At 42.3% G+C, this 23,794-nt stretch overlaps 1 protein-coding gene across 2 annotated transcripts; it reads left to right on the forward strand.

The window, feature by feature from the left end:
- The first annotated feature begins 87 nt into the window (after window positions 1–87).
- On the forward strand, window positions 88–23,556 carry chn2 (chimerin 2). 2 transcript variants are annotated; one of them, XM_071900446.2, is made up of 13 exons: window positions 88–574; window positions 9,174–9,212; window positions 11,173–11,228; window positions 12,211–12,242; window positions 12,547–12,660; window positions 12,851–13,121; window positions 17,748–17,831; window positions 18,945–19,029; window positions 20,612–20,785; window positions 21,097–21,174; window positions 21,634–21,771; window positions 21,868–21,973; window positions 22,155–23,556. In XM_071900446.2, the coding sequence occupies exons 1-13, from the start codon at window positions 526–528 to the stop codon at window positions 22,324–22,326; spliced, it is 1,398 nt and encodes a 465-aa protein (XP_071756547.1). In that variant the 5' UTR covers window positions 88–525; the 3' UTR covers window positions 22,327–23,556. The 2 variants fall into 2 exon arrangements, with proteins under 2 accessions (XP_071756547.1, XP_071756548.1); XM_071900447.2 differs by lacking the exons at window positions 88–574; window positions 9,174–9,212; window positions 12,211–12,242 and having other exon boundaries at window positions 11,194–11,228.
- The last annotated feature ends 238 nt before the right edge of the window (window positions 23,557–23,794 follow it).

Here is a 23,794-nt window from a genome sequence, read left to right on the forward strand (position 1 = left end):
TAGCCTGCCTCCAAACTTTCACTTTAAGAAGGCGCGTCTACGCTGCAGTGTAGTGTGTTTATTACAATCCTTAAAGTGGCACATGGAAACCATACTACAGCCGAAGTGCTTTTCATTTCTGCATGGCATAACAAATCTAGACGTGTAGCCTCTATGTCGCTTCTGTCTGGGGGAATGGCTCGGAGAAACGCAGCCGGGGAGCACGAGCAGAAGTTCACGGTAATGTTCGTGTAGGTTGCCTGACTATTTTTATCCCTACAGTGGCGATAGCACCTATATGCGGCAGCTTAGGCTCCTGCGCGGCGCACAGGGAAGCGAGGGAAAGAGGAATCGGAGGAATCAGAGAAACGGGTCGCGGCGTGCTTGAGGCGAGGCGAGACATGAAATAGTCACCGGTACGGTAGTGTGGAGGTAGAGCAGAGAGGGACGCGCAGGACGTGAGTGAAATGGGAGCTCCGCCGGGGACGAGCCGCTGTGAGCGCACCTTGACCGAACGGGAGTAACCGAGCCGTAAAACCGACTGGGATGGCAGCATCCAGCAACTCAAGCCTCTCAGGTTCATCTGTCTCCTCTGGTAAGAGTTCAAGTAACCTGTACGGAAACTATACACTGAAGCTATACAGTTAATATAATAATAATAATAATAATAATAATAATAATAATAATAATAATAATACATCTTATTATTATTATCATTCATTCAGTTTTCAAAAGCGTTATCGTTTTTCTAATAAGTGCAAATGTATGGTTATGTCATAGCAGCAGCGCCTGCTCATGAATCAAACTTTTCTCATTATCTTGCTACTTTGTACCATATAGCCATCGCCCAGCATGTGCTGCTCACCATAAACAACACATGCACCCGCAGGACAGGCTGCCTGGCATTACTCTTCTTCATTTATATTTTTTCATCATCTTCATCGGCGTCTCACACGTGTCCAGTCAACATTTAGCAAAAAAAAACAACAACATTCAAATCGCTTTCAGTGACTCATGATCAAACGATTAAAGATTAAGTGAGAAGCATCAATTCCCTACACTGCGTCTGGATGCAGCGGTGGAAATGTTAAGAGGGAGTGAACGCCTTTCGTGCGTGGAGGGATTACAAGGTTGTAAGATGCAGCCTGCATGAGGTTTGGTTTGGATATTGTCATTAGATTGCCAATCATCTCCGTCATTTCCTTGTTGACTTTCCACTTGGCAGGCTTCAAGGTAGTAGTCTACCATTTTCCAAAATGCAGCCCCAGACTGGGACTTGTTGTGACATTTAGAAAATACTTATCCTATTATTTCATGGTCTAGTGACATAATACAGTGCACGCTGCTGCAGTATGCACAAAATTTAAAATTCCATTTGACAATAATGAGGTATTGTGAAAATGTGAGTAGCACCTATTATATATTTGCAAAAAATTCAGGGTACAGTTTCCACAGAATGTGAACTGAAAATGGGATTGCAGCTGTTCAAACAAACCCAGAATGAAACAGCAGTTCCATGCCTGCTTCAGTATACTCTATTCTGTGTTGATAAAGCGCGTTGCTCATGTTTGCCAGGGTATAAAGTACAAACTCCACAGTGCTGTTTGATGTGGAAGCCCCACCAACAACCAGAGAGAGGGGTGTGTGTGTGTGTGTGTGCATAAGTGAGAGAGAGAGACAGAGAGAGAGAGAGAGGGAGAGAGATTGTGTGTGAGAAGAGGGAGGGGGAGACTAGACTTACACTTAGGTCTAAGTTTTCTGTTTCCACTCAATATTCTACCATCAACAGTCACCGTTTAAAAATGCGTAGTGGTATTTTTTCCACCTAAACAACAAATTAAAAATCAAAATAGAATACTGCATTCACAAATGTATGCATGGTAACGTTATACGTAGGTTTATCACATGGTGAAGGCATAGTACAGGCAGTGTTTATTTTATTTTCCTCTGCATCCCAACCACACCACACAGCCGGAGTCACATTTCCCAAGGTACTGCCCAATGGGAGTGACAGACAATCGTTCCAAGCTGATATAGCCTGCGGAAACCACATGCTTCACAAAGCATTATCTCATGTGTGTGTTGCCGAAAGCAGTGGATTTACTGTTTGACCACTGCTGCTTTAAGAGGAAAGTCTTTTCTTTCTGTGGCATGGAGGGTTGTCATTACTGTTGGGCTCTCAATATAATTATCAGAGGTTACAAGCTGTGCTGCTGCCAGGGATAGAGTGGTTGTCACAAGGGTATCATTATTTTCATGCAGAGCTTTTTGGCAGTCAGACACAACATTTGAATAATCTTGTCTATGAGGCATGTGACTCAAAATGAATCCGTGCTCAAATTCTGCTCCATATTAGTCCCCCTGCTCCGGCTGCTGACAAAATGCTCTCGGTATAGACATCTCAGCTGCTTCTAAAGATAAGTCTATCTAGCAATCTTGTTTTGCGGCTTTTCTTTGCGAAGTATCTGGAGGGGAAAGTGAGGAGATAAAGTTCATCCAAGTTCACTAAGGGAAATATGTGAATAATCGCAGTGTCATTGATGGCAAACAGTGATCAGTCGGGATGATATTACACTACGGAATGCTATTACACTGTGGAAGGAAATACTGATTTATTTTATTTACTGATTTATTTATTGTGCTCCTTGCAACAATATTACACCAAAGGGAACAGACGTAAGCGTGCAAACCATTTCATAAATCTTCACTGTAGATACACATAGTCTATAATATTACTAGCTACAACCTTATTACACAGGAGATAGAGGAAAATAATTGATATAACCCTACGTTCTAGGCACTAACAGCTAAATAAAAAGAGATAAGCTGTAAGGAAAGGAAAATATTGCAACATGATTGCAACATATGTGTTGCAATCTTTTCCTTTCCCTGGAAAGATAATTTGTGGCTATTCTTCTAGATCTGGGAGATTCCTACACATTCTTGGCACGAGTGGGCACAGAAACATGTACTGTACCAGTACGCCATTCGCCAGACAGCTCCTGGAAATAAAGCTTTGAAAATAAATTGAGGGATAGAGCATGAAAGTATGCCTTCTGCCCTAGGCCTGAAATGACAAAATTGGACAGGGAGGCAGAATTACAGCCATGTATTACAGTCTTGCACAGTGAGAGACACACTGCTCCTCAGCAGGATCCTACATGTGTTTTCTAGCAAATGCTGTTGTTCCTCCCAAAATCCTAGGCAGCATGTATTACCTCTGCTTCTATTTGTGTTCCTTTCCCATGTGAATCATTTAGAACTGGATTAGTGACATGTATACTGAGTGACTTACTGAAATAATCTGCTTTACAGCCACAGAGTGCCCCAAGTAACCAGTGCTGGCTGTGCATATGCCAGTAGTCTATCCATTATTAATTACAAGAACGGGTTCTCTCAGTGGCAGCCACTGGGCAAGGTCAGAATCCAATTACCAAATAGTGTTTTCCCTCCTCTAAACTAACCTACTGGTCTTGTTAACCACTGAACATACAGCTGCCCTAAGGGTCTCCTGCCCAATAGTACACAACCAAACACCAGTCACAGAGGCTCTCATACCTGTCACATATTATCTGGTCCATGGATGACTAAGACTGTGTTGAAATGCTTGTTTTGGACCAATGTAATACACAGATGGCCTCCCTGCAGGAGCTCTGCTGCATCCCTCTGACATGATGGTCAGGTGTGTGTGTGTGTGTGTGTGTGTGTGTGTGTGTGTGTGTGTGTGTGTGTATGCGTGTGTGTGTTTCTTGTGTGAGGGTACGTGTGTGTGCGTGGCTGCGTGTGTACACTCGATGAGTTCTATTCCAAAACGCTTGGTCTCCATTTTGGAAAAAAAACTCACTGTAGTTCATCATTAAATTTCACTAAAATGAAATGTTGAGTAAAATTGTTTCAATCAAGGAGGAATTAAGTTACCCTTTAAAATGTTGATGCTATCAATTATTTTGTATGTGTCAAATTTTTAAAATGGTCAAGTTTATTTACAGCCATTAATCACAGTTACAGTCTCAAAGGGTTTCACAACATCCACATTATGAAACAATTATGAAAATAACAACCTGGACCCTTAGTGAAAATAAGGAAAAACTCCCACAGAAACCAAATTTGGAAAAAAAAAATGAAAGAAACCTTGGCAAGGTTCTCACAGAGAGGGATCCCCCTTCCAGGATAGACAGGCATATCATGTGCCAAGAGTGGGCAAACAAAGATTACAAAATTGATAATACAACAGAACATAAACAAAATACACAGAATAAACACAATAAGAATGCTTGGTTGAAATGGGGCATCAGTGTCAACTTGGTCACCATTGTTACTGTCATCATCAAGGTCATCATAGGAACAACACATGGTGACAGGGATGCTCAGCATCGTCTCAGTCACCATGGACAACAACTATCACCAGAGGCAAGGACCACAACGGATCCCAATGCTCCCCAGCCGCAGTCACAACCCTGAAATGAAAAGAGATAGGAGACGCACCCATACACACAGCAGACACATACAGGCACGCACCAACATGAATGAACAGCTGCACATAGACTGGGAAAATAGGACACACCAACTAAATTCCCATGGGCAAGAACCTGCACTAGTGCTAACTAACTAGATCAACATTGCTCAATGACGAGACTGAGTCATTAACAGGTATTGTGCAAACCTAAGGTTGGCCAAATTAAACTAAATAGGTTTTTAGCCTGGATTTAAAGACATCTACTGTATATTAGACATCTTCAATACAAATGTTTACAATACAGTTAAATGCACTAAGGTTTCTCTGTCTGCATTGTTAATGTTGGTTGAATTTTTAGTAATATCTTTGATGTGCGACTCAAACGAGAGTATTGAATGTAACACCAAGATTGTTGAAGTATCAAAATTCAGAGTAGTTTTTTCAAACAGTTACCTGTACCTAAACATCTCTGTTTTGTTGGCATCGAGGAGCAGGAAGTTTAGGGACATCCATCATTTGACTTCAGATAAGCGCCTCTAAATTTAGGAATTGGGAGCAGTCATTCAGTTTAACGGGCATATAGAGTTGAGTGTCATCAGCGTAGCAATGAAAATGATTTTTAATGAATTCACTGAGAGGTAGCATGTACATACAGAATAGCAATGGGCCCACAACAGAGCCTTGTGGTACGCCGAAGTCCACATTACAGTACTCATATTGTTGTGGAAGGCGCAATGCATTCTTTCAATGCATTGCGCCAATGCATGGATTGGACATAACCCACAAAAGCACATCCTCTAATACCAATGTAGTTTTCAAGACAATTTAAGAGCATGTTATGGTCAACCGTATCAAACGCTGCACTCAGGTTGTGTAGTAATAGCCCTGAGGTTGAATCTGAATCAATAGCAATTGACCACTTTTATGAGTGTGGATTTGGTAGAATGAAAATACCTCAAACCTGATTGAAACAGTTCAAATAAATTGTCATTGGACAGGTTGTCAGGCTGGCTACAATCCTTTTGAGTATTTTGGGAAAATAATGGAATCTGAAGGCTAACTGACCACTAATAGGTTAGGCTAAGCAAGCGGCTGCGCTGGCGGCTAAGCAGGACAACCAGTGACCAGGTGGCATTGGCAACTGCTGTGTGGGACCTGATCACCAAAAGCCAAACAATCAAAAAGCCCAAAATAAACCTGAACCTAAACGCTGAGGTTGATGCTGACAGATTAGGTTAAAACAGCTTTGCAGCTGTAAAATGGTGAGACTAGGCTAAATTGACAAGAAAGTAGTGTTAGCTAAACTGCTGGGTAGCACCCAGGCAACCAAGGGACCCAAGTTAAACCTAGATCACAACCTAAAACTTACAACCTGAAAATGTAACAATAAAAAGTGCCAATCAAACAATGAAATGTAGCAAAGCCTAGGGAGGTGGACTTTTGTTGATACACCAGGTGGTGAAGAAGGTCTTTGTCACTGGCTGTGAGATTATTTGGTGTTTGTTTGGTATTTGGCATGGTGATTATTTCATTTCGGAATGGAACTGTTCAGTGTGTGTGCATGTGTGTGTTCGTGTGCGTGTGCTTGTGTGTTTTCATGTGTTCCTGTTTGGTCTAGCTCTCCATATGGATAGGATGACATGGGCTCCCTTTCAAAGCATATACTGTGTGTTGCAGGCAGCAGGTATTTGGATGTGTGGATCCAACTGTTTACGTTCTCTAGTAGCATCTGGTCTCTTTCATTAAAATGAACTAAAATTATATTGCAGGCATAATTCTGTGTAGGTCACAAATGCTCTAAATTTGTTGTGCTACTCTCAGCCATTACTACCTCAACACAAGCAACTGTTCATGTGCTGAAGTAGAATTTTTTGTGCACAGACTCTTGAGCAGAAGTTATCTCAAGGGATGAAGTCTTAGGCAAGCTTGATCTTTATTCATCACATATTCTCTTTGTCACCAAAGCAAACACCCGCCGGTAATTATTTTATCGAATGTCTCTGACTGGTGAGTAATGGAGGGCAACACAATTAATAGCTGTCTCTTCGGGGGAAGAGCCCTCCAGCTGTTCCAGAATTTCAAATTCCCCCTGATCAACAGACATAGCACAAACTCACTGCCACTTTGAAATTCTTTTTGATGTCCTTTGCATTTGTGTGTGTGTGTGTGTGTGTGCATTCGTGCTTGGATGTGTGTGTGTATGTGTGTGTGTGTGTGTGTGTTTGGTTGTGAGGGGGTAGGCATGGTGCAGCTTTATGTATTTGCATGTATGTGTGTGTGTTTGTGCAAGCGTGTGCCAGTGTTTGCATCAGAGCCAGACCCACCCCAAGATAAAGCTGCTGCAGAATTCCAGACTGAGACGGCATTAGTTATTAAAAAGAATCAGATTGAAAAGAGAATATTTGGCAGTCAACCAGATGAAATCACATTCTTTAAACAAGCCGCAGTAGAATAAATCATTCAGATTGTTGCTAGTGCAGGGGTGCAATGACAAAGCTCCAGTGTTTCTGAGGACAATACATTTTCTCCGGCAGTTTGGCCACACATCAGCAAATTGAGCCTGAAGGCTAATCAATCGTATGTGAAGACAGACTTTCTCCGGAGGCGTTCCATTACAGTAAGAACATTTGCCCTTAAAACATCCCCTTCTCAGTTGAGCTATCACACTTGACCATTGTCTTTTTTATCAGTCAGTTACATAATGTCTTTGCTCTGTAATAAATTCAACTCTTGCTGAAGTAAATGTATCTTCATTAAGACAAGCAATCATGAGCTATTGGTGTGTTCACATGATGATTTTACGATCAGCCTCCTGTCAAACTCTTCTTCCTCTGCCAGCGAGCAGAGAAAGCAGCATGGAGAAAATATACTGTGTATCTGCAGCCTTTAAGTGCTGTCAGTCAAACAGACTGAAATAGGCCAGGAATCTATAGAGACTGGCACTGCAGTCACTAAGAGAACGAGGCTTTAACACTCATGCCATGTATGAGTCACATTCAGTGTATCGCATTCTGCCCACATCCAACAAGTGCCCATAGGTTTCCATCCACCTCATCCCTTCCCCCCTCAGGTGTGCTTTGTCCGGTTTGCACGCAGTCCCTCCAGACTGCGGGGTGTGGTGCTGATCTGCTGATGAATGGACAGCAATGTTTTAAATGAAGAGTGTGTATCCTCTGGACCAATGTGATTCATTGGTCACGCAGCCGATAACTCCACCTGTCAATTGAGTCTTCTGGCAGAGGTGCTGGGTGATATACGGGAGTGCTGTGATTCATTGGGGACACAACCCGTGGCCTTTACCTTGATGATATTACACCAAGCCTCTGAAAGACTGAGGAAGCCTATGCACTTATGGTAGATATTGTGTGCATTTGGCATGTAAAATCTTCTGCCTATGTGAGCTATACCACTGGACCAGGCATAAAGATGGCCGTCTCCTTGACTGACATCATTTGGTCCTTCCAACCCATCCCACAGTGCAATGCACACTGACACATGTAGTAACTAATAATCTAAACTAAAAATTAGGTAATAACTTGTCAAAATGTAATAAAATGTTTCTCTATATGGGTCAAAATTGTAGTATAACCTGTTTCCTGATCATGTAAAAACATCACATCATTACATTAACCAACAATTATTACTTGAGGAGGGGATTATTACTTCATAAGGGGTGTACCATATTTTTTACTGATGAGGTAATAATAACATTGTAATGTAATAAGTCAAGTCATTGCAGTCATCTAATTATTATGAATTGTAACATGATAAATAAACATTATTATTACATCAGCAGTTTAAAATACACCTTTTATGAAGCAATAATGTATATAATAATATAATGTAATAATGTTAATGTAATAAATTGCTGGATAATGTAATAATATTACAATATTACATATAATATTACATTACATACAGGCAATTTATTACGTTAACAGATTTTACTAAACTTTAGACTCATTTAGTGGGACTTTTTTATTACATTTTGGTAAGTTATTACATTGTTACAAGGTGTTTGCCTCATCACCTCTCCTGTTCTTTTCAAACTGGTTTAAATGGATGATGATGTGTGGATAGCTTGCACTGTTGGATGGGTATGAAAAAAGTATTGACATCTCTTTAGGACGTCACAATCTTCCTGCACCTCTGTCAATTATCAGATACAGAGGTTCGACCACATGTCAGTGTGCATGATGCCAGATTTAGAGGTTCCACTCATAACTGTAGATATTCCAGGAATGTGATCACAATCACCTAATCAGACATTAACAATAAAATCATAAAAACAAATTTTCCCAGAGGAAAATCATCCCATGGGTGTTGAGTATTGTATTTTCTTTCCTTAACTTAATTTGGTGTGTTTGTATTCTTATCAATTAACACTCAGAATAGAGTTGTATGTTTTAGGGAACTTGCCGGTGGGCAATATGGATCTGGTGTGTGCCAATGGGATGGTAAGTGAAACAAGCGGACATCTGTATTGATTGTCCTTGAAGCAGGGGCACTGAATAAAAGTGTATTCACTGGTGCATCTCAAGAGGCAGCTGCACAGTGGGAAGCCCTATGCATAATTATAACAGGGAAATAAACAACACTGACATAACCATGGTGAAGGGCTCACAGTCAATCCACGGGGAAGGGAATAAAAATTGAGATTTTAATGAGAGAAAACAGGGCACAGTCTATTAACACTGCGGTTCATAATAGAAATTTTCTTTGTTGTTATGGTTTTCAGACCCTGAGGACTACCAACCACCCATATGGAAGTCTTACTGTAAGTACCTATTAAATTATATGTGCTGATTAGGAATGTCTAACCCTGACTTTGGCCTGTAGTGTGCTTGTCAAAATAATGGACAATTTATGTGTGATCTATAAAAAACATAGATACCTTTTTTTCTATACATGGAAGAATTGAGTTTTGTAGCATGGGATGCAACTTGATATGCTGCAGGTACCAAAAGGCTAATGCTACACACACACAAGCACAAAAGGCACACACAGACATATACACGAACACACCCACCCACACATCTCACTCGCGCACGCACACACACATGCACACATACACAAAGCAGCAAATTCCAGATCTCTGAGGAAAATAGGTTACCATCAGCCAGGAAATAAGATTTCTACCTGTAAAGAGGCTCAGCTAAAACGGGGTCTTCAGAACACCCACCTCATTATAGATTGCTGTGTTACAAGGGAGGAATTGGGTTGAGATTATATGCATTGCATCTGCTAGAAATGTGAGCAGAGCACAAATCATTTATATTGAAGAGTATATTGAAGACCATTTAGATTGGTTACAGCTGGTTTTACTCGACTAATACTCCACTAATACCCATTATATTTTATAGCTTTTGTGTATGTTTTTGTCTTAATGGAATGGTTTTATTACATCATCTTACAATAATGCTGGATCTCTGATGTCTCCGATCTACTCCTGACTCCTCTGGTCTCTGACTGAGGTATTTTTAGAGCTCACTATGTCATGGGAATGGAAGATGTCCAGGTCTTGCTGGTTGACTTAAGTCACCCTGACAAAATACGAAAATTCACAGTCAGGAGCCTTCCTTCCCCCGCCTGGAGAATCTGCTGTGGTTAAGAAGCTCAGCCTCACACAGCGATTTGTATGCTGTAGTACCATACGATAGGGAATGCACAGCAGTGTCCTGTGCCCAGTTATTGGTATTGAGGACACTCCCTTCGTTTTTTACTCTTCCATCCTCATCCACAGGGTCATGAACTGCCAAATTCCTTAGGAAGAAGTATCAAAGAGGGGTGCATTATAAATCAGTAAAGTTATTCTATTAATAATCCAGGATTTTTATATAGAGACTGTTTCAAGGCAGTATTCTCAGTTTGTCAAACGATAGAGAAATTTGCACAGCTCCAGTTCTAGATGCCTGGAGGATAACACATGAAATGTAAAAGAAATCCTCACACAGCTGCCGATTCCACTGTTGTGATAATATTTCCATCCTGAATTGGTGAAGTATGTACTGTAGGCGTAGGGAAGTATACCATTGTTTATATGGCCTGACAGAGATCCAATTCAGGATTGAAAAATGACATTGAAACAGTGGAAACAGCGGCTGAGTGTGTTGGCTTTTCTCTTTTATTTAATTACTGATTCTGATATCATAATTCTATGAGGCTGCTGAGGTGCTTGTGGTGATTTTTCTGCATGCTACAAATTCCTCAGTTCCATTTTCACTGGTTCCACTGATTTACTTTGAGTTCTCCCAACACTTTAAGTATGCCTAATCCATGTAAGCCTGGTTGTGCTGCATGTGTCGGGCTGTGTATCCCTGTGTTCCAGTCAAAATGAATAATGTACACTCACTGTGAGCATCGTAGAACAGGTCCACCGCTGTGAAATATGTCCTCATTCACACAAAGGGATTCCAGATACATGGCTCCTGCCATGTAAACCACTAAGTGGTTAGCCACGCATATCTTAGCTAATGGCCTCTGTTGTACCTTGGCGGGGCAATGTCAGAAACTGGACTTAAGGAGATTAAGCAATGAGGTGGAGACATACTGTGTGTCCAGCAGTGTCCTGTGTATGACCCCTGCACTGCATCATTTGGTTTACTTCCTCTTTGATTGTGTGCTGAGCATGTTTTTTTGGTAATGAACTACAACATGTATGTAATTGACGTGTTTACAGTTTGCACTGAGCTATGCACATAACTTCCCCCATTAACATCCATGTATTTCTCTAACAGTGTACCAGCTACAGCAGGAGGCCCCGAGGCCAAAGAGGATCACGTGTCCTCAGGAGGTCAGTACATCTGTTAACAGGCGTGCTACAGGCTACAGTGTATGGCCAAAATCAAAGACACAAACAAGTCCTGTGATGATGAAGGAGTCTGAAGGTTCTGTGGGAAATTACCTGGCATATTCTAATAACATAACAATTCGGAGTGAACACCATCTCATGATTTATTATGTTTTTTGGCATTTCCACTATTTGGACAGTTGACAGAGAAGGGATGACATGCGACAAGAGTCTTTTGGATTATTTAAACCCAGCAGGTCACGGTTATGTGGTATGCGCCTCAGCCAGCTGAGCCACCAGTTCACCCCATTTATTTATTTTTTTGAAGGGAACAGTGTTTTCCAGGATAGCAATTCCCCTTTCAGCAAAGCAGAAGTGGTCACCCAATAATTTGAAGATCACAAAATTATGTTAGACATATTGCCAATACATTTTCATAAACCAGTTATGATCATAAGTGAGATTAAGAGTTTCTACTGTGGCATCTGAGATGGTGTTTTCTACTGTTTTTGTATAGAGGGCCTGGATAATGACTTCACTTCATTATGCTAGTAGTGTTTAGCACTGACAGTGCCCTTTACAAGATGACTTGATCAAAGCCATGCCAGATAAAGCACCCCATATCATTACAGTGAAGGATGTCTTTATGCTGGCATTTCCATTAGAAAGGGTTTTGTTTTTGCCCAAACCCTGTGCAAGATTTTCAATGCAGATACACTATACACCCCCAGTATGACACAGTGGCACACTAAATATTAAAACTTTGCAGCTGGCCATCAATCACCAGTGATTTTTTTTGTACTGCCTCTAATCCACCTCCGCACTCTGTGGGCTGGCTTTGTGGTTTGGTAGCTGACAGAGATAATCTGTCCTGTGGTGTAGAGCCCTTTATCTTTCACACAGGCTGTAAGAACAATTGGCAAGGCCATTTAAGTGAGCTTTCATATCATATCACTCCAGCCAATATGTCTTCTCTGCTTTACAGATGGAGAGCAGACCCAAATATTACGGCAGAGAGTGAGTGTAACTTAATTATTGTCATTATTTTTATGCCTTTTCCCAATATGCCTGCGCTGAGAGTGGGTGTGTTTTATCATAATTGTCTAGCATTAGATGTGGTTAGGGGTTTTAAGACTTGTGGGTGGATGGGTGTGTATTTGTGTGTATGTCTGTGTATTTATTTGCATGTGTGTGTGAGAGAGCTCTGATAAGATGCTCTGAATAAGAGCGCGAGCTTAACACCTAAAATGTAAATGTGTGTGTGTTGAGAGAGTTATTTAAATGGATAGAGGAGCTAAAGCGACCATGTCGTTTTTCACAGATTCCATGGCATGATCTCTCGAGAATATGCAGATGAGCTGCTGGGGGGAGCAGAGGGTGCTTACCTCATCAGAGAGAGCCAAAGACAGCCGGGGACACACACCTTGGCCTTAAGGTACTAACATCATCAGTATGCAGCACAGACTCCCTTAAAGGTCTGCCTCATCATCAGCCTGCTCGCTCGTTCAGCCTCTAACTTGTACTTGTCCTTTCAGTCAGTCAGTCAGTCACTTAGTCAGTCAGTCAGTCACTCACTCTCTCACTCCACTCACTCCCTCCCTCTATGTCTATATATCCCAATCTAGGTTTGGGCACCAGACCTTGAACTACAGATTGTTTTACGACGGGAAGCACTTTGTGGGGGAGAAGAGGTTCGAGTCGGTGCATGACCTGGTGACGGATGGCCTCATCACTCTCTACATCGAGACCAAGGCAGCAGAGTACATCGCCAAAATGACCACCAACCCCATCTACGAGCATCTGGGTTACACTTCGCTGCTCAAGGACAAGATGGTGCACAGGCTGAGCCGGGGACGCACAGAGCCGCGCAGAGTCACCTTCCAGAGAGACGACAGGGTGAGTCCACATTCAAGTTTGACTTGTACTTTAAGTGTACTTTTTTGGGCAACAGGGTGACGTAGGGAGTAGGGAGGCTGTCTCTCAACTGGATGATCTGGGTTCAAGCCCCCGTGTCAGCAAGCATCTGCCCTGCTGAAGTGGCCTGGAGCAAGACACTGACCACCCACCAGTCTCTGACCTCCATGTGCATTTCCCCATTATTACTTTCCCCCCATTATTACATAAAGAAATAAAAAAATTAAAAAATATATTGCCTGAAATTCATCATTCATTATCTCTAAAATATAGAGGAACCGGTTTGGAAAATTGTTATCATGTTGCCACCCAAGGACCTCAGTTATCCTTTAAAAATGACCATAATATGTTTGAATTATTTGGTACTATTAATAATTTTACAAGAGTAGGTGTTGCTTTTTTCAAATGCTGGATATCTCATTTGGACAAAAAACTCTTCAAATTCATTAACATTCCAATACATGCAAAATAGTATTAGCCCTTTGACATATTAACATGATTTCAATCCACTTCCCTATTACGAAACATTCATATCTACAGTAAGATTAGCGTGCTTCTGGAGAGGATACTTTCTCCTGGGAGTGAGAGCGAGGTACATTATCCCTGCAGCCCCTGGGTGTGTTCGCTTCTGCCATGCTTCATTGCCTCCTCTGAAAGGTAATGATGACCAAGGGGACTGGGACTTTGCTCTGCCTGCCATGCGTATCAGACACTGATCTTGGGTGAGACAAATTGCACATTGTAGTCATTTGTTCTGATGAGCTGTTGTTGAATGATCGTGATTTACCAGTGAGGAACGTGTATGTCTGTTTTCTGTCTGGAGAAGAAACATAACTATCCCTCCACTAGGTGGCAATCTAAACTACAATTGCTTCCCCTCTCTCTTGCCTGATGCTGGAATTTAGATTCACAAAGCTCTTATTATTAATAGATGCTAATGTTTTCTTAGCCTTTTCTTCTTCGGAGAAAATGTCTTTCATAAGTTGTACCCTTTATGTGTCTCTCAGCTTGAAGAAAAGATTTATTGCTTTGAGGATATTGTGTCTTCAACATGCCAGCTGATAGTTTGTCAGCTTGACAGTCAGTCAGTGACAGAGACATGACAGTTCTGTCAGCAGGAGCATCGGTTACCGCAGTGTTATCATCATTGGTCTTCAATCTGGTCTTTGTGACTTGAAAAATTAATGCAGGCATTTTGGACCTAATGGCCCTTGGTCAGTAGTCTGTGGACTCTTGGAGATTCCAAATGAGCTTAGTACTTCACATGCCACTAACAACCTCTAGGAAGAGGCCAAGGAGCAGAGACCTGCTCTCATTAGTGCCCTAAGACATGCAGACTAACCTACATTTGCTTAACACACACAGTTCTAAGCTTTGTCAAATAGTGGAAATCAGTGTTGCTCACTGTTTGTTTGCAGCAACGACACTGGGATTTCATGGACTGCAAACTACAGTAAGCTCCCTGTGGCAAGTAAAAATCTGGAGCATGGCTCTAGTTAAATGTCAGATTGTCAGTTATCTGTGTGCTTTTGTAAAACTGACTTCACTTCAACTGCCAAGCATTATACATGAGAATCTGAGTCAGTGACAGCTCTGATGATGGCAGCCTTTGCCAGGCAGTGTTTGAAAAACACCTGCCAGTCACTTCCAAAGAAAGGAAAAAAAAACAGAGTTCAGTATTTCTGTCCTCACTAACATTATGTGCTAAGAAGTGGAGACTGGGTCCAATGGCCTGAAGCTGTGGTTTCTCTTAGAACTTCATGTTTACCAATTACACAACCACACCCTCAGGCGTCAGAGGCACAGTAGCTTCACTGTATAGTCAGCTTTCACATGTATTTACTTGGTGTCAGGTTGATACCTCCGTATTGCCGTGAGTGCAAAGGCTTGTATGAGTGAAATTCTCCTAGAAGATGTGAGAGGTGCTTGACTCAACCCGTATAACAACCTCCTGTGTTTCCTTGTCTTTTCACATGCCTCCCCTTATTGTGTGTGCTGGAAGTGCCTCAGTGGCCAAACCTCACACTCGCCACACTGGTTTGATCTCGGCGGGGCTCAGGATACAAGAATGTGATGAATCATCAATTAGCCTGGCCCGGCTGCATAACCTGGATTTTTTTAAAGAAATGATTGTTTGTTGGATAATTATCTGTCCCTCTCCCTGGAGCTTCCTGCAGTAAACATGCAAAAATACTCAACAGCTATTCAAGTCTTTCAGTTGTAAAATGCAAAAATGCTGCTCTCACAGCGTTGTAAGCATACATTTCCAATAGCAGACTTTTAGAAGTGATTATTTATTTTCAGCCTCAGAAGACAGATCCGTTCTCAGTGTTCCTATTGAAAACATTTCACAAAGGGGCTGTCACTTCCAGTTTTGAATAATGCACAATATTCTCTCACTACTGTACCCTTCACAGAAAGTCTATTTTTCTGTTTGCTGTAGATGTTGTTAGGGTTGTTTTGTTTGGGAGATGTGCGTAGTGCTGTCCTGCTGTTCTTACTGTGTCAGTGCCCACTGAAAGACTTGTGCTGTTTTCCCATGATTCCAAGCACTCACAACAGAGTCCGCTCAGCTGTGCGCTCACAGAGCTTTGTGGGAATAAAAGAGCCAGGCCATTGAAAAGAAAGCAGGGCTTGTAGTCTGACCACCTTTTGTGTCCTTTCTTCCCAGCTCTTCTTTAAGAGACAAGAAGCCATCTGCCTAGGGACAAAGAGCACAACCCTCCTCTCCCTCCCCTCTCTTTATGTCTGTCACACATTCTCTCAACCCCCTTCCCTTTTCTCCTCCCTCAGAAGGCTAAAATATCTCTCAGTGGCCTATTCCTCATCCGTCTCCTCTGATTTAGCTGTGGAGCTGGTATGGTATGGCATGTGAAGGTCCTTTCAGAGGATGTCGACCACAATGACAAATGTCCTCACCTGTCCTGTCACTCCCTCAGCCATCACTTGGTTAACTGTTGCTCTCAGACAGCAGTTCCTATATTGTTGAGAGGTGGCTGGTACCCAAAAGGCCCAAAGCAATTTTTTAACTCAGCTTCTGTGTCTATCAGGCCTGTAAGCTGCCAGTCCTCTCATTTTATCTCAGCTTTGCAGTTGCCCTTTGGGTCTTTTGCTCTCCCCCAGAATTCCGTTCCAGCACTCTACTGTCATTGCTCTTTATCATCCTTTCATTATCACAAATCCAACGCTTACTTGCTTTGTGAACTTTTCTCGTTATTTCAAGCAACAGTTTCCCTACTTTGTGACTCATTTTCTCTCCTGTATTCTTCATCAAATGTTACATATGTCTTTCCATTTTCAGGCTTTGTTATCTGCAGTTTTGCAGTTTTTGTCCGATAGTTAGACATAATATATTGCAGGTATTTCTTATCTGACATGCAGTATGATGTCGCATGTATAGTTTGCAGTGTTGTCAGTGTCTATTTTCCCTCGGTTCAGAGTTTGTTGATTAACTAGATGAGCAGAAACCCTTTTAGTGCTGCTGACTTGATGTTTACAAGCAGAGCTAATAGGGACAAATGCAGCATGGACACGGCAACAGCCCCCCGCTGGCAAAATATGTGGCTACAGCCCTGCAAATGAGCTCCCCATGGGATTTTACTTGGATTTGGGCACTGCGGGATTATGCCCTGACTAAGGATTATGGCGGTAATCCCTCCCAATCCCAGTAGATGGTCTGGTTCTGCTGGTGGTCTGACAGCAGAGTGATTGGCGGGAGTAGTCTGCAGTCGGAGTGTCTGCAGGCTCCAGTCTGTACGGCAGTGTGGGGAATTCCACCAGCAGACTGACATAGCTGGAGGTCAACATCTAGTAGATTTAAGAGGACACAGCCGTGGCTCCGGCAGGCCAAAGAATCTGGGTCTGGCTTTGAGCAGACGTTAACAGCAGAGTGACCCGTGTAGGAGACCTGGTGCTGACTGAGGACTGCTGGCAGTTGAGTATTATCTCCAGTTAAGTGAAGTGGAGTGTGTCCGGAAGGCAACGTGCTAATGGGAGTGTGCTCTGTGCTATAGAGAGGGTGTCTGGACCATTGATCCTGCTTTAGAGAGCTGTTGAGCTGTGTGAAGCGGTCCTGACAGCACCCCGCCTCCCTCCTGGCCCCTCCCCACCAGGGACCCTGTTCTTTCTCTTCCCTTTCTGGGTGTGTGAAAGAGGGCCATTGTGTGAGGCACACTCCTGCCCTCGGGCCGCCCACTACCAGTCCCGCTCCCCCCCTGCTCCTGCTGCTCGCTCCTGCCGCTGGACTCAGATCAGATGCAGAGCCACCCCCGTCCTGGCTGTCATCAGTCTCCCTCCTGGGTCAGAGGGGAGTGGAGTGTAGCTGCCGTGTCTGTGCTTGGCTGTTGCCGGCAGCGTCTGCTGCACAGCACTCTGGTCTCCCCTCCGCACCTTTCCCCAGAGGAGATGGAGAGCCTGTGGGAGCCCGACCAGACGGCCATGGAAGTAGAAGACAGCCGAGGAGGTTTAGGAGCGGAGCTGATAACCCACAAGGCTAAAAGACAGGAGAGGAAGCGTCAGGAGCTGCTGGCTTTGGCTCTGGGAGTCAAACTGGGGAGCAAGGGAACACTTCTGTGGAAGCCTATTAAACTGTTGGCCTCCTGTCCACAGATCTCCTCCCCTCTGGTCCGGCGGAGTGCCTTGAAAGACAGCCCGGAGAAGCAGTGCTCCTATGAGAAAATACACAACTTCAAGGTGAGCGGCTGTTTATGTAACTCAAAGGATGTTGTGAAGGCCAGGAGAGACGTTTGACGGCTTTAAAGGCACTGTGTTCACACCTTCGTTTGAATTTCTTTTCCCTCAGGAAATAATACAATTTCAACACAGTTTTCCATTAGTTCTCACAGGACTATCTGAAATGTTAAAACAATCTCCAGAAAAGGGGCTTTTACAGATGGGTTTTTGTGAACAGTTTAACTGTGTGCTTGTCCCAGAGAGCATAGTGTGTTTTTATCTTGTCATGAGAACACATACAGCTGTCACCCATATGCATTGAGCGTGTCTAATGAATACACCCAACCCATTAACAGCACAACACATTGATCATCATTGATTTTCCAGCTCTTAGACTCCTTTTTGTCTGACGCTGTTGATTATGTAAAAACAGTTATACGGTTGTAAAGTATTTTACAATCAATTGTCTGCTCTCAGTGACATAGTGTAAGTGCATAGTACATAGTGCAAAGTGGAATAGAGTTATTGTGCTGTAAATATACAAAAGAGAATTTAAGGCACAGGGATACTTTGCCTCTGGGCACCTAAACATTCTTGTAATTGTATCTTGGGTTTCAGTTAACCTGCAGGTTAAAAAGGCCCCCAGCTTTTTGTACGCTTCCCCTTTGAAAAAGAACAAAAACTATCCACTCGCCACCTGTTGTCTGCCCTCTTCACTCATCAGTCTCCTATATCCTAATGAAAGTGTGTGTGTGTGTGTCTGTGTGTGTGTATGTGTGTGGATGTGTCCCCATGTACCTGTGTATCCGGATTTTGAGAGTGTACAGCATGTGTGCATCTGTTATTTTGACTTGTCGGCTTGCTTGTGGGCATGTTTGTATGTATCCAACTGCCCAGGAACAGATGCCAGACACATTATTGTAAATCCCTTAATCTGCCTTGTATATACAAATACCCACATTTGGCTGGGGGTCCCATCCACTGTAGCCTGGGATCAGAGGGTAATCTCTATCCAACCCATCTAAAGTGAGGTTCTCCTGCTTTGACTGGACATAGCAATGACTTGCAATGCTTTCAGTGTGTTAAGGACAGTGTCTTTGTGCCTGTGTATAACCATATTTGCTCTAACCCCAGGTACACACGTTCCGAGGGCCACACTGGTGCGAGTACTGTGCCAACTTCATGTGGGGCCTCATCGCCCAGGGTGTCCGCTGCTCAGGTAACCATCCTCATCCTCAACCTCAAAACTGCTTTTACTGCACATGATCCGTCTGCTTGGACTATCACACAGGTCATGGATTATGCAAGAAATGTATGATCTATGACTAACACTGTCCTGTCATGGATGTTTCAACTGCATAATATGAAAATGGTTTGTTCCATGTGAATTAGTCCTAATCCCAGGTCCCTTTTTACGGTCCTTTAACATTCTTCTGTGACACCTGTGACAAACTAGTTGAGCTCCTCCTGTCAGTAACAGCCTATAAACTGATGCCAGAACTTATCAAAGCACATCCTTGAGAAGAACCCAGTCAGGCAAAGACATATTATATACCTAGAACTGAAACTGCTACCGGTCTTTTTGCACTCTCTTCCCCTCAATAATATTGAATTGCAGTGACACTGAAATAAAAGAAAATAGATGTTACATGTCTGCTATTTCCTATTTCCCTTTTTTAACTAGTTTTTCCCTTTTAGCTGCAAAGGCCTGACATGTGATGCAGTATGTTGACATCATTTGTACCATTCATTTCAAGTTATGCTTCTCTGCCACAAGTTCAGCATCATGGTATGACATGATTAAAGATATGCTAACTTTTTATACACAAAGTTAAGGAGGTTATAGAGCATCTCAGACACCATACACCATAAAAACAACAAAGAAATCACTAAAACTTACATACATCAAATAAAATGACTGAGTGCTTTAGAAGTATGATAAAGCACTGGTCAAAATCTGATTGTTGACCGAATATAGCAACAGAACTAACTGATTGATCGCATATCACAGTTTCACTGGGGATTTCAAGTTTTCATTGGTCACAAGATTCTTTCATTGCGCACATACAATTCTGACACTGCCATGCCCGTTGAGAACTCGCGTTCTCCCTAAACAGAGTGTTTGTTGTTCAGGCATTCGCTATGCTGATAAGCCTCAGGCAAGCATTGGTATCATCAGATACCTCATGTGCTATGGGAAAACAGGAGAGACTTCTTTGTCCTCTCTGGCTCGCTGTCTATCCTCTATGTTGTCTTATCTCCTGCCACACTCTCTCTGGCAGCGCTGACTGAGAATGAGGACCCCAATCAGCAGACCAACATTAACGTGGCTCAGGCAGTAAAAATGCCAAGTCTGTGTGATGAACGATTCAGCTGGATGCTCTGTTTGAGTCAGACACCCGCTTCTCAAAGCCTTCATTCCTGCAGCATCTCCCCTGTTTGCCTGCTCTATCTTTATCACGGGGCAGCGCTGCCTGCCACACAAGTAGGCACTCTCACACACTCCGCTCTCGCCAGCTGTCCAGCACCCTCGATGTGACTAAAACTACAACAGTAACACCCGCCCCCGCCAGAGCCATGTTCCCTGTTATCCACCCTTGGCGCAGTGCACTGAGACAGCCAGGCTAAGCTGCGGCTGTGCTGTCTGACAGTGCAGTTTATCACTGTCTCTGGCAAGCCTTTTCAAATTGCTGTCTTAAGCTGGCTGTGATGGCTGTGTTATCATCAGTCCGAGGCTTATCTCTCTCTCTCTCTCTCTCTCTCCCTCTTTCTCTCCCTCACACACACACGTGTAATGCTAGATTGCGGGCTGAATGTACACAAGCAGTGCTCCAAACTGGTTCCCAGCGACTGCCAGCCGGACCTGCGCAGGATAAAGAAAGTGTTCAGCTGTGACCTCACCACGCTCGTCAAAGCTCATAACACAACACGGCCCATGGTGGTGGACATGTGTATTCGAGAGATAGAGCTGAGAGGTAAAACACAAATCATCAGTTGCTACTTTTTTTTTGCTTTCAGAGCAATAAAAATATGCAATTTAGTTAGTAAATGCTCAATTCAAACATTCAAGTATTCTGCTATTCCTCCTTTTGCAATGATGAGAAATGTCACTGTACTATTTGTATGTGTATTTGGCCTCTGTTTGCTAGAATAAAAGCAGTGATTGTTGATTGATTTGTTTCCCTAGAGCCATTCCTTTTTGTTTTACATCTATTTATATAGAATGTAGTGTAAGAGAAAAACAAGCTGAAAAACTAAGACAAGCTCCCCAATTTTTTGCTTGCAGGTCTGAAGTCTGAGGGTCTGTACCGAGTGTCTGGCTTCTCAGAGCACGTGGAGGATGTGAGGCTTTCCTTTGACCGAGGTTTGTTAAAGTTAGCTTTCTTTGCCCCGGGGTCTGGGTCTTTGGGTTCGTAGGTTCACAAGTTTAAATAAAAAGCACATTGCAACAGGATTGCAGCAGTCAAGGACAATACTGCATATGATTTTGTGAGTTGTTGAGAAGTTGAGAAGTCTATTTACTATTTGTGGACAACCACATTGGAATTTTAAAAAATGCAGAGCTCAAGACATATAAGACATAAAATAAATGATGATGAAAGTATACTATATTATAAGAAACTATGATGGGAAAGCACTGTGGGTAGACCATAAAACAGTCCATAAAGTGCAAGTGCAATTTAATGGTTAGATCTATTGTTTAAAATGTGTGTAGTACTTGTAAAGAAACAATATAGTTACAGAGTTATACAGTGAAATCCAGCTTTTCAGTTATAAAACAAAATTACATGCCAGTCACACGTTTTCTATTTCTCATCGACAGATGGTGAAAAGGCCGACATCAGCGCCGATGTCTATGCAGACATCAACATCATTGCTGGTGCTTTGAAGCTCTACTTGAGAGACCTGCCCATTCCAGTCATTACATTTGACTTGTACTCAAAATTTATTCAAGCTGCAAGTAAGAGCGCATCAACTCTGCACCATTCGCTGCCGTTACTTTGTTGCTTCTCTGCGGTATCCTGATACTAACTGTGTTACTTATTGTGTCTTGTAGAGATTCCAAATGCTGAATCCAGACTGGAGGCCATCCATGAGGGTCTGCTGCAGCTCCCTCCAGCGCACTATGAGACCCTGCGCTACCTGATGGCACACCTCAAGAGGTCAGTTCACAAGGAAAAATGTAATGGTTCGGTTCATTCTTTTCATTTAACACTCCTGAGGCGAACCAACCCAACAAGAAAAGCAGACATTTTTCGAATGTTTGAAAACATTTGAGGGTTTTTGTACTTTGCTTGATTCGTATCGCCTTACAGACTCTGGTTATTCTCTTGTCTTTTACAGGGTGACAATGTTTGAAAAGGACAATTTAATGAATGCTGAAAACCTGGGGATTGTCTTTGGGCCAACACTAATGCAGCCGCCGGAACAGAATGCCTTGGCAACGCTGAACGACATGAGGCAGCAGAAACTAGTAGTGCAGCTTATGATAGAGCATGAAGATGTCTTATTCTAAGGACTGGGGCATGTAGGCCTTACATCGGAAACGAAGGACAATTATTTATTCTATCAAAGAGGAAATTTAAGCCACGCTGATTCTAATGAAGTGTCAAAATTGTTTCTATTGTAATCAAATCGAACTTGAAATGCTTCTTTCTCGCATGACTGTTTTAGTTGAAGTCGGCTTAGTGTTGACGTTATGTCTTGTTACTGTAAGTTTAGAGTTTTCATACTAAGCCAAGACCATCATTTTTATATTAGGAAAGACTCCAATGTTTCTAACTACCTACAGTGCTGTTCCCTCATAACTTTTATTTGAATAGTGTCACTACCAGGTGTAGACTCAGTCATGACGATAACTTTGTGTGAAATCTGCTTCCAGGCAGAATGTCTTCGATGTGCGGGCACACAGTGTTAACCTGTGAAGGCCTGGTGCTGTATAAACCAAGCCTCATAGCAGCAGATTTAACGTTCCCATATTGACTGGTGCATTTTGTGTGCATAATGTGTTGTTTGTGGGAATGCAGGTTAAAATTTGAATCAAAGAATGCAGATCCTTTCATCTGAGATCAAATCAGATCACTTAATGGTCAATATTTTTAACCGTGTGTACTAAAAAACGAGAGATGAGACAACTGGTAGCTCATGAAGCACTTTTTTGCAAAGAGTGTAAGGATTTATTTTGTAAAGATGTTTTATTTTTGTCTTTTATTCTGCATCATGTGTTTTTGTCACTATAATATATATTGTCGAGAGTGTTATTTGTTAAATCGATGTCTAAATACAAACCTGTTCACAAAAGATGTAGAGTCAGACAAGTTACAGTTTAAGGATCCATCATTTTCATTTTCAACACATTCAGTGACTATTTTGGTGAGGAATACATAGGTGGATTTACTATTCACAGGTCATATTGTAGCCTCTGAAGCAGATGAGTGAAGCTATATTGTACACCTATTGGTTGCCAGTTTTGCCAAAAGGGTATTTCAGTTTACAAGCTGTTCTCTGGGATATTTTCAACTAAAAAATAAGATCTGGGCCCAATATTTGTTTTTTTTATGCCAATAACAGCTCGGTGCAGCTATAGTTGCCATTAACTCATTAGTCATACTGTAGCTGTACCAAGCGTCTTCCTTTCACAGTTGATTTGATGTAATTAAGTAAATCCTTTCTACAAATCCATTTTATCAAAATGTATTTTTGTGATGGTTGCAATTAAGATTGTAATTTATCAAATGATGATTTATTAAAGGATGTAAAACTTCCATTTAACATACTGTGACCTATTGCAATTTCTCAAAAGGTTTGTCTGCATCCCACGCCCAGAGAGATTTAACATGACCATACTGCACTGTAATGCCTCTGGAAGTGGTTCAGGCAGAAGAAAGACTAAGTGTGGTGCTAGTAGTGATTGTTTATGAGTGGTTACTGCCATAATGTTGCCAGGTATTTTACCAAGAATGCCATATCTCTTAACTTGGCCC

Source organism: Centroberyx gerrardi, chromosome 12 (assembly GCF_048128805.1).
Source record: "Centroberyx gerrardi isolate f3 chromosome 12, fCenGer3.hap1.cur.20231027, whole genome shotgun sequence".
NCBI lineage: Eukaryota > Metazoa > Chordata > Actinopteri > Beryciformes > Berycidae > Centroberyx > Centroberyx gerrardi.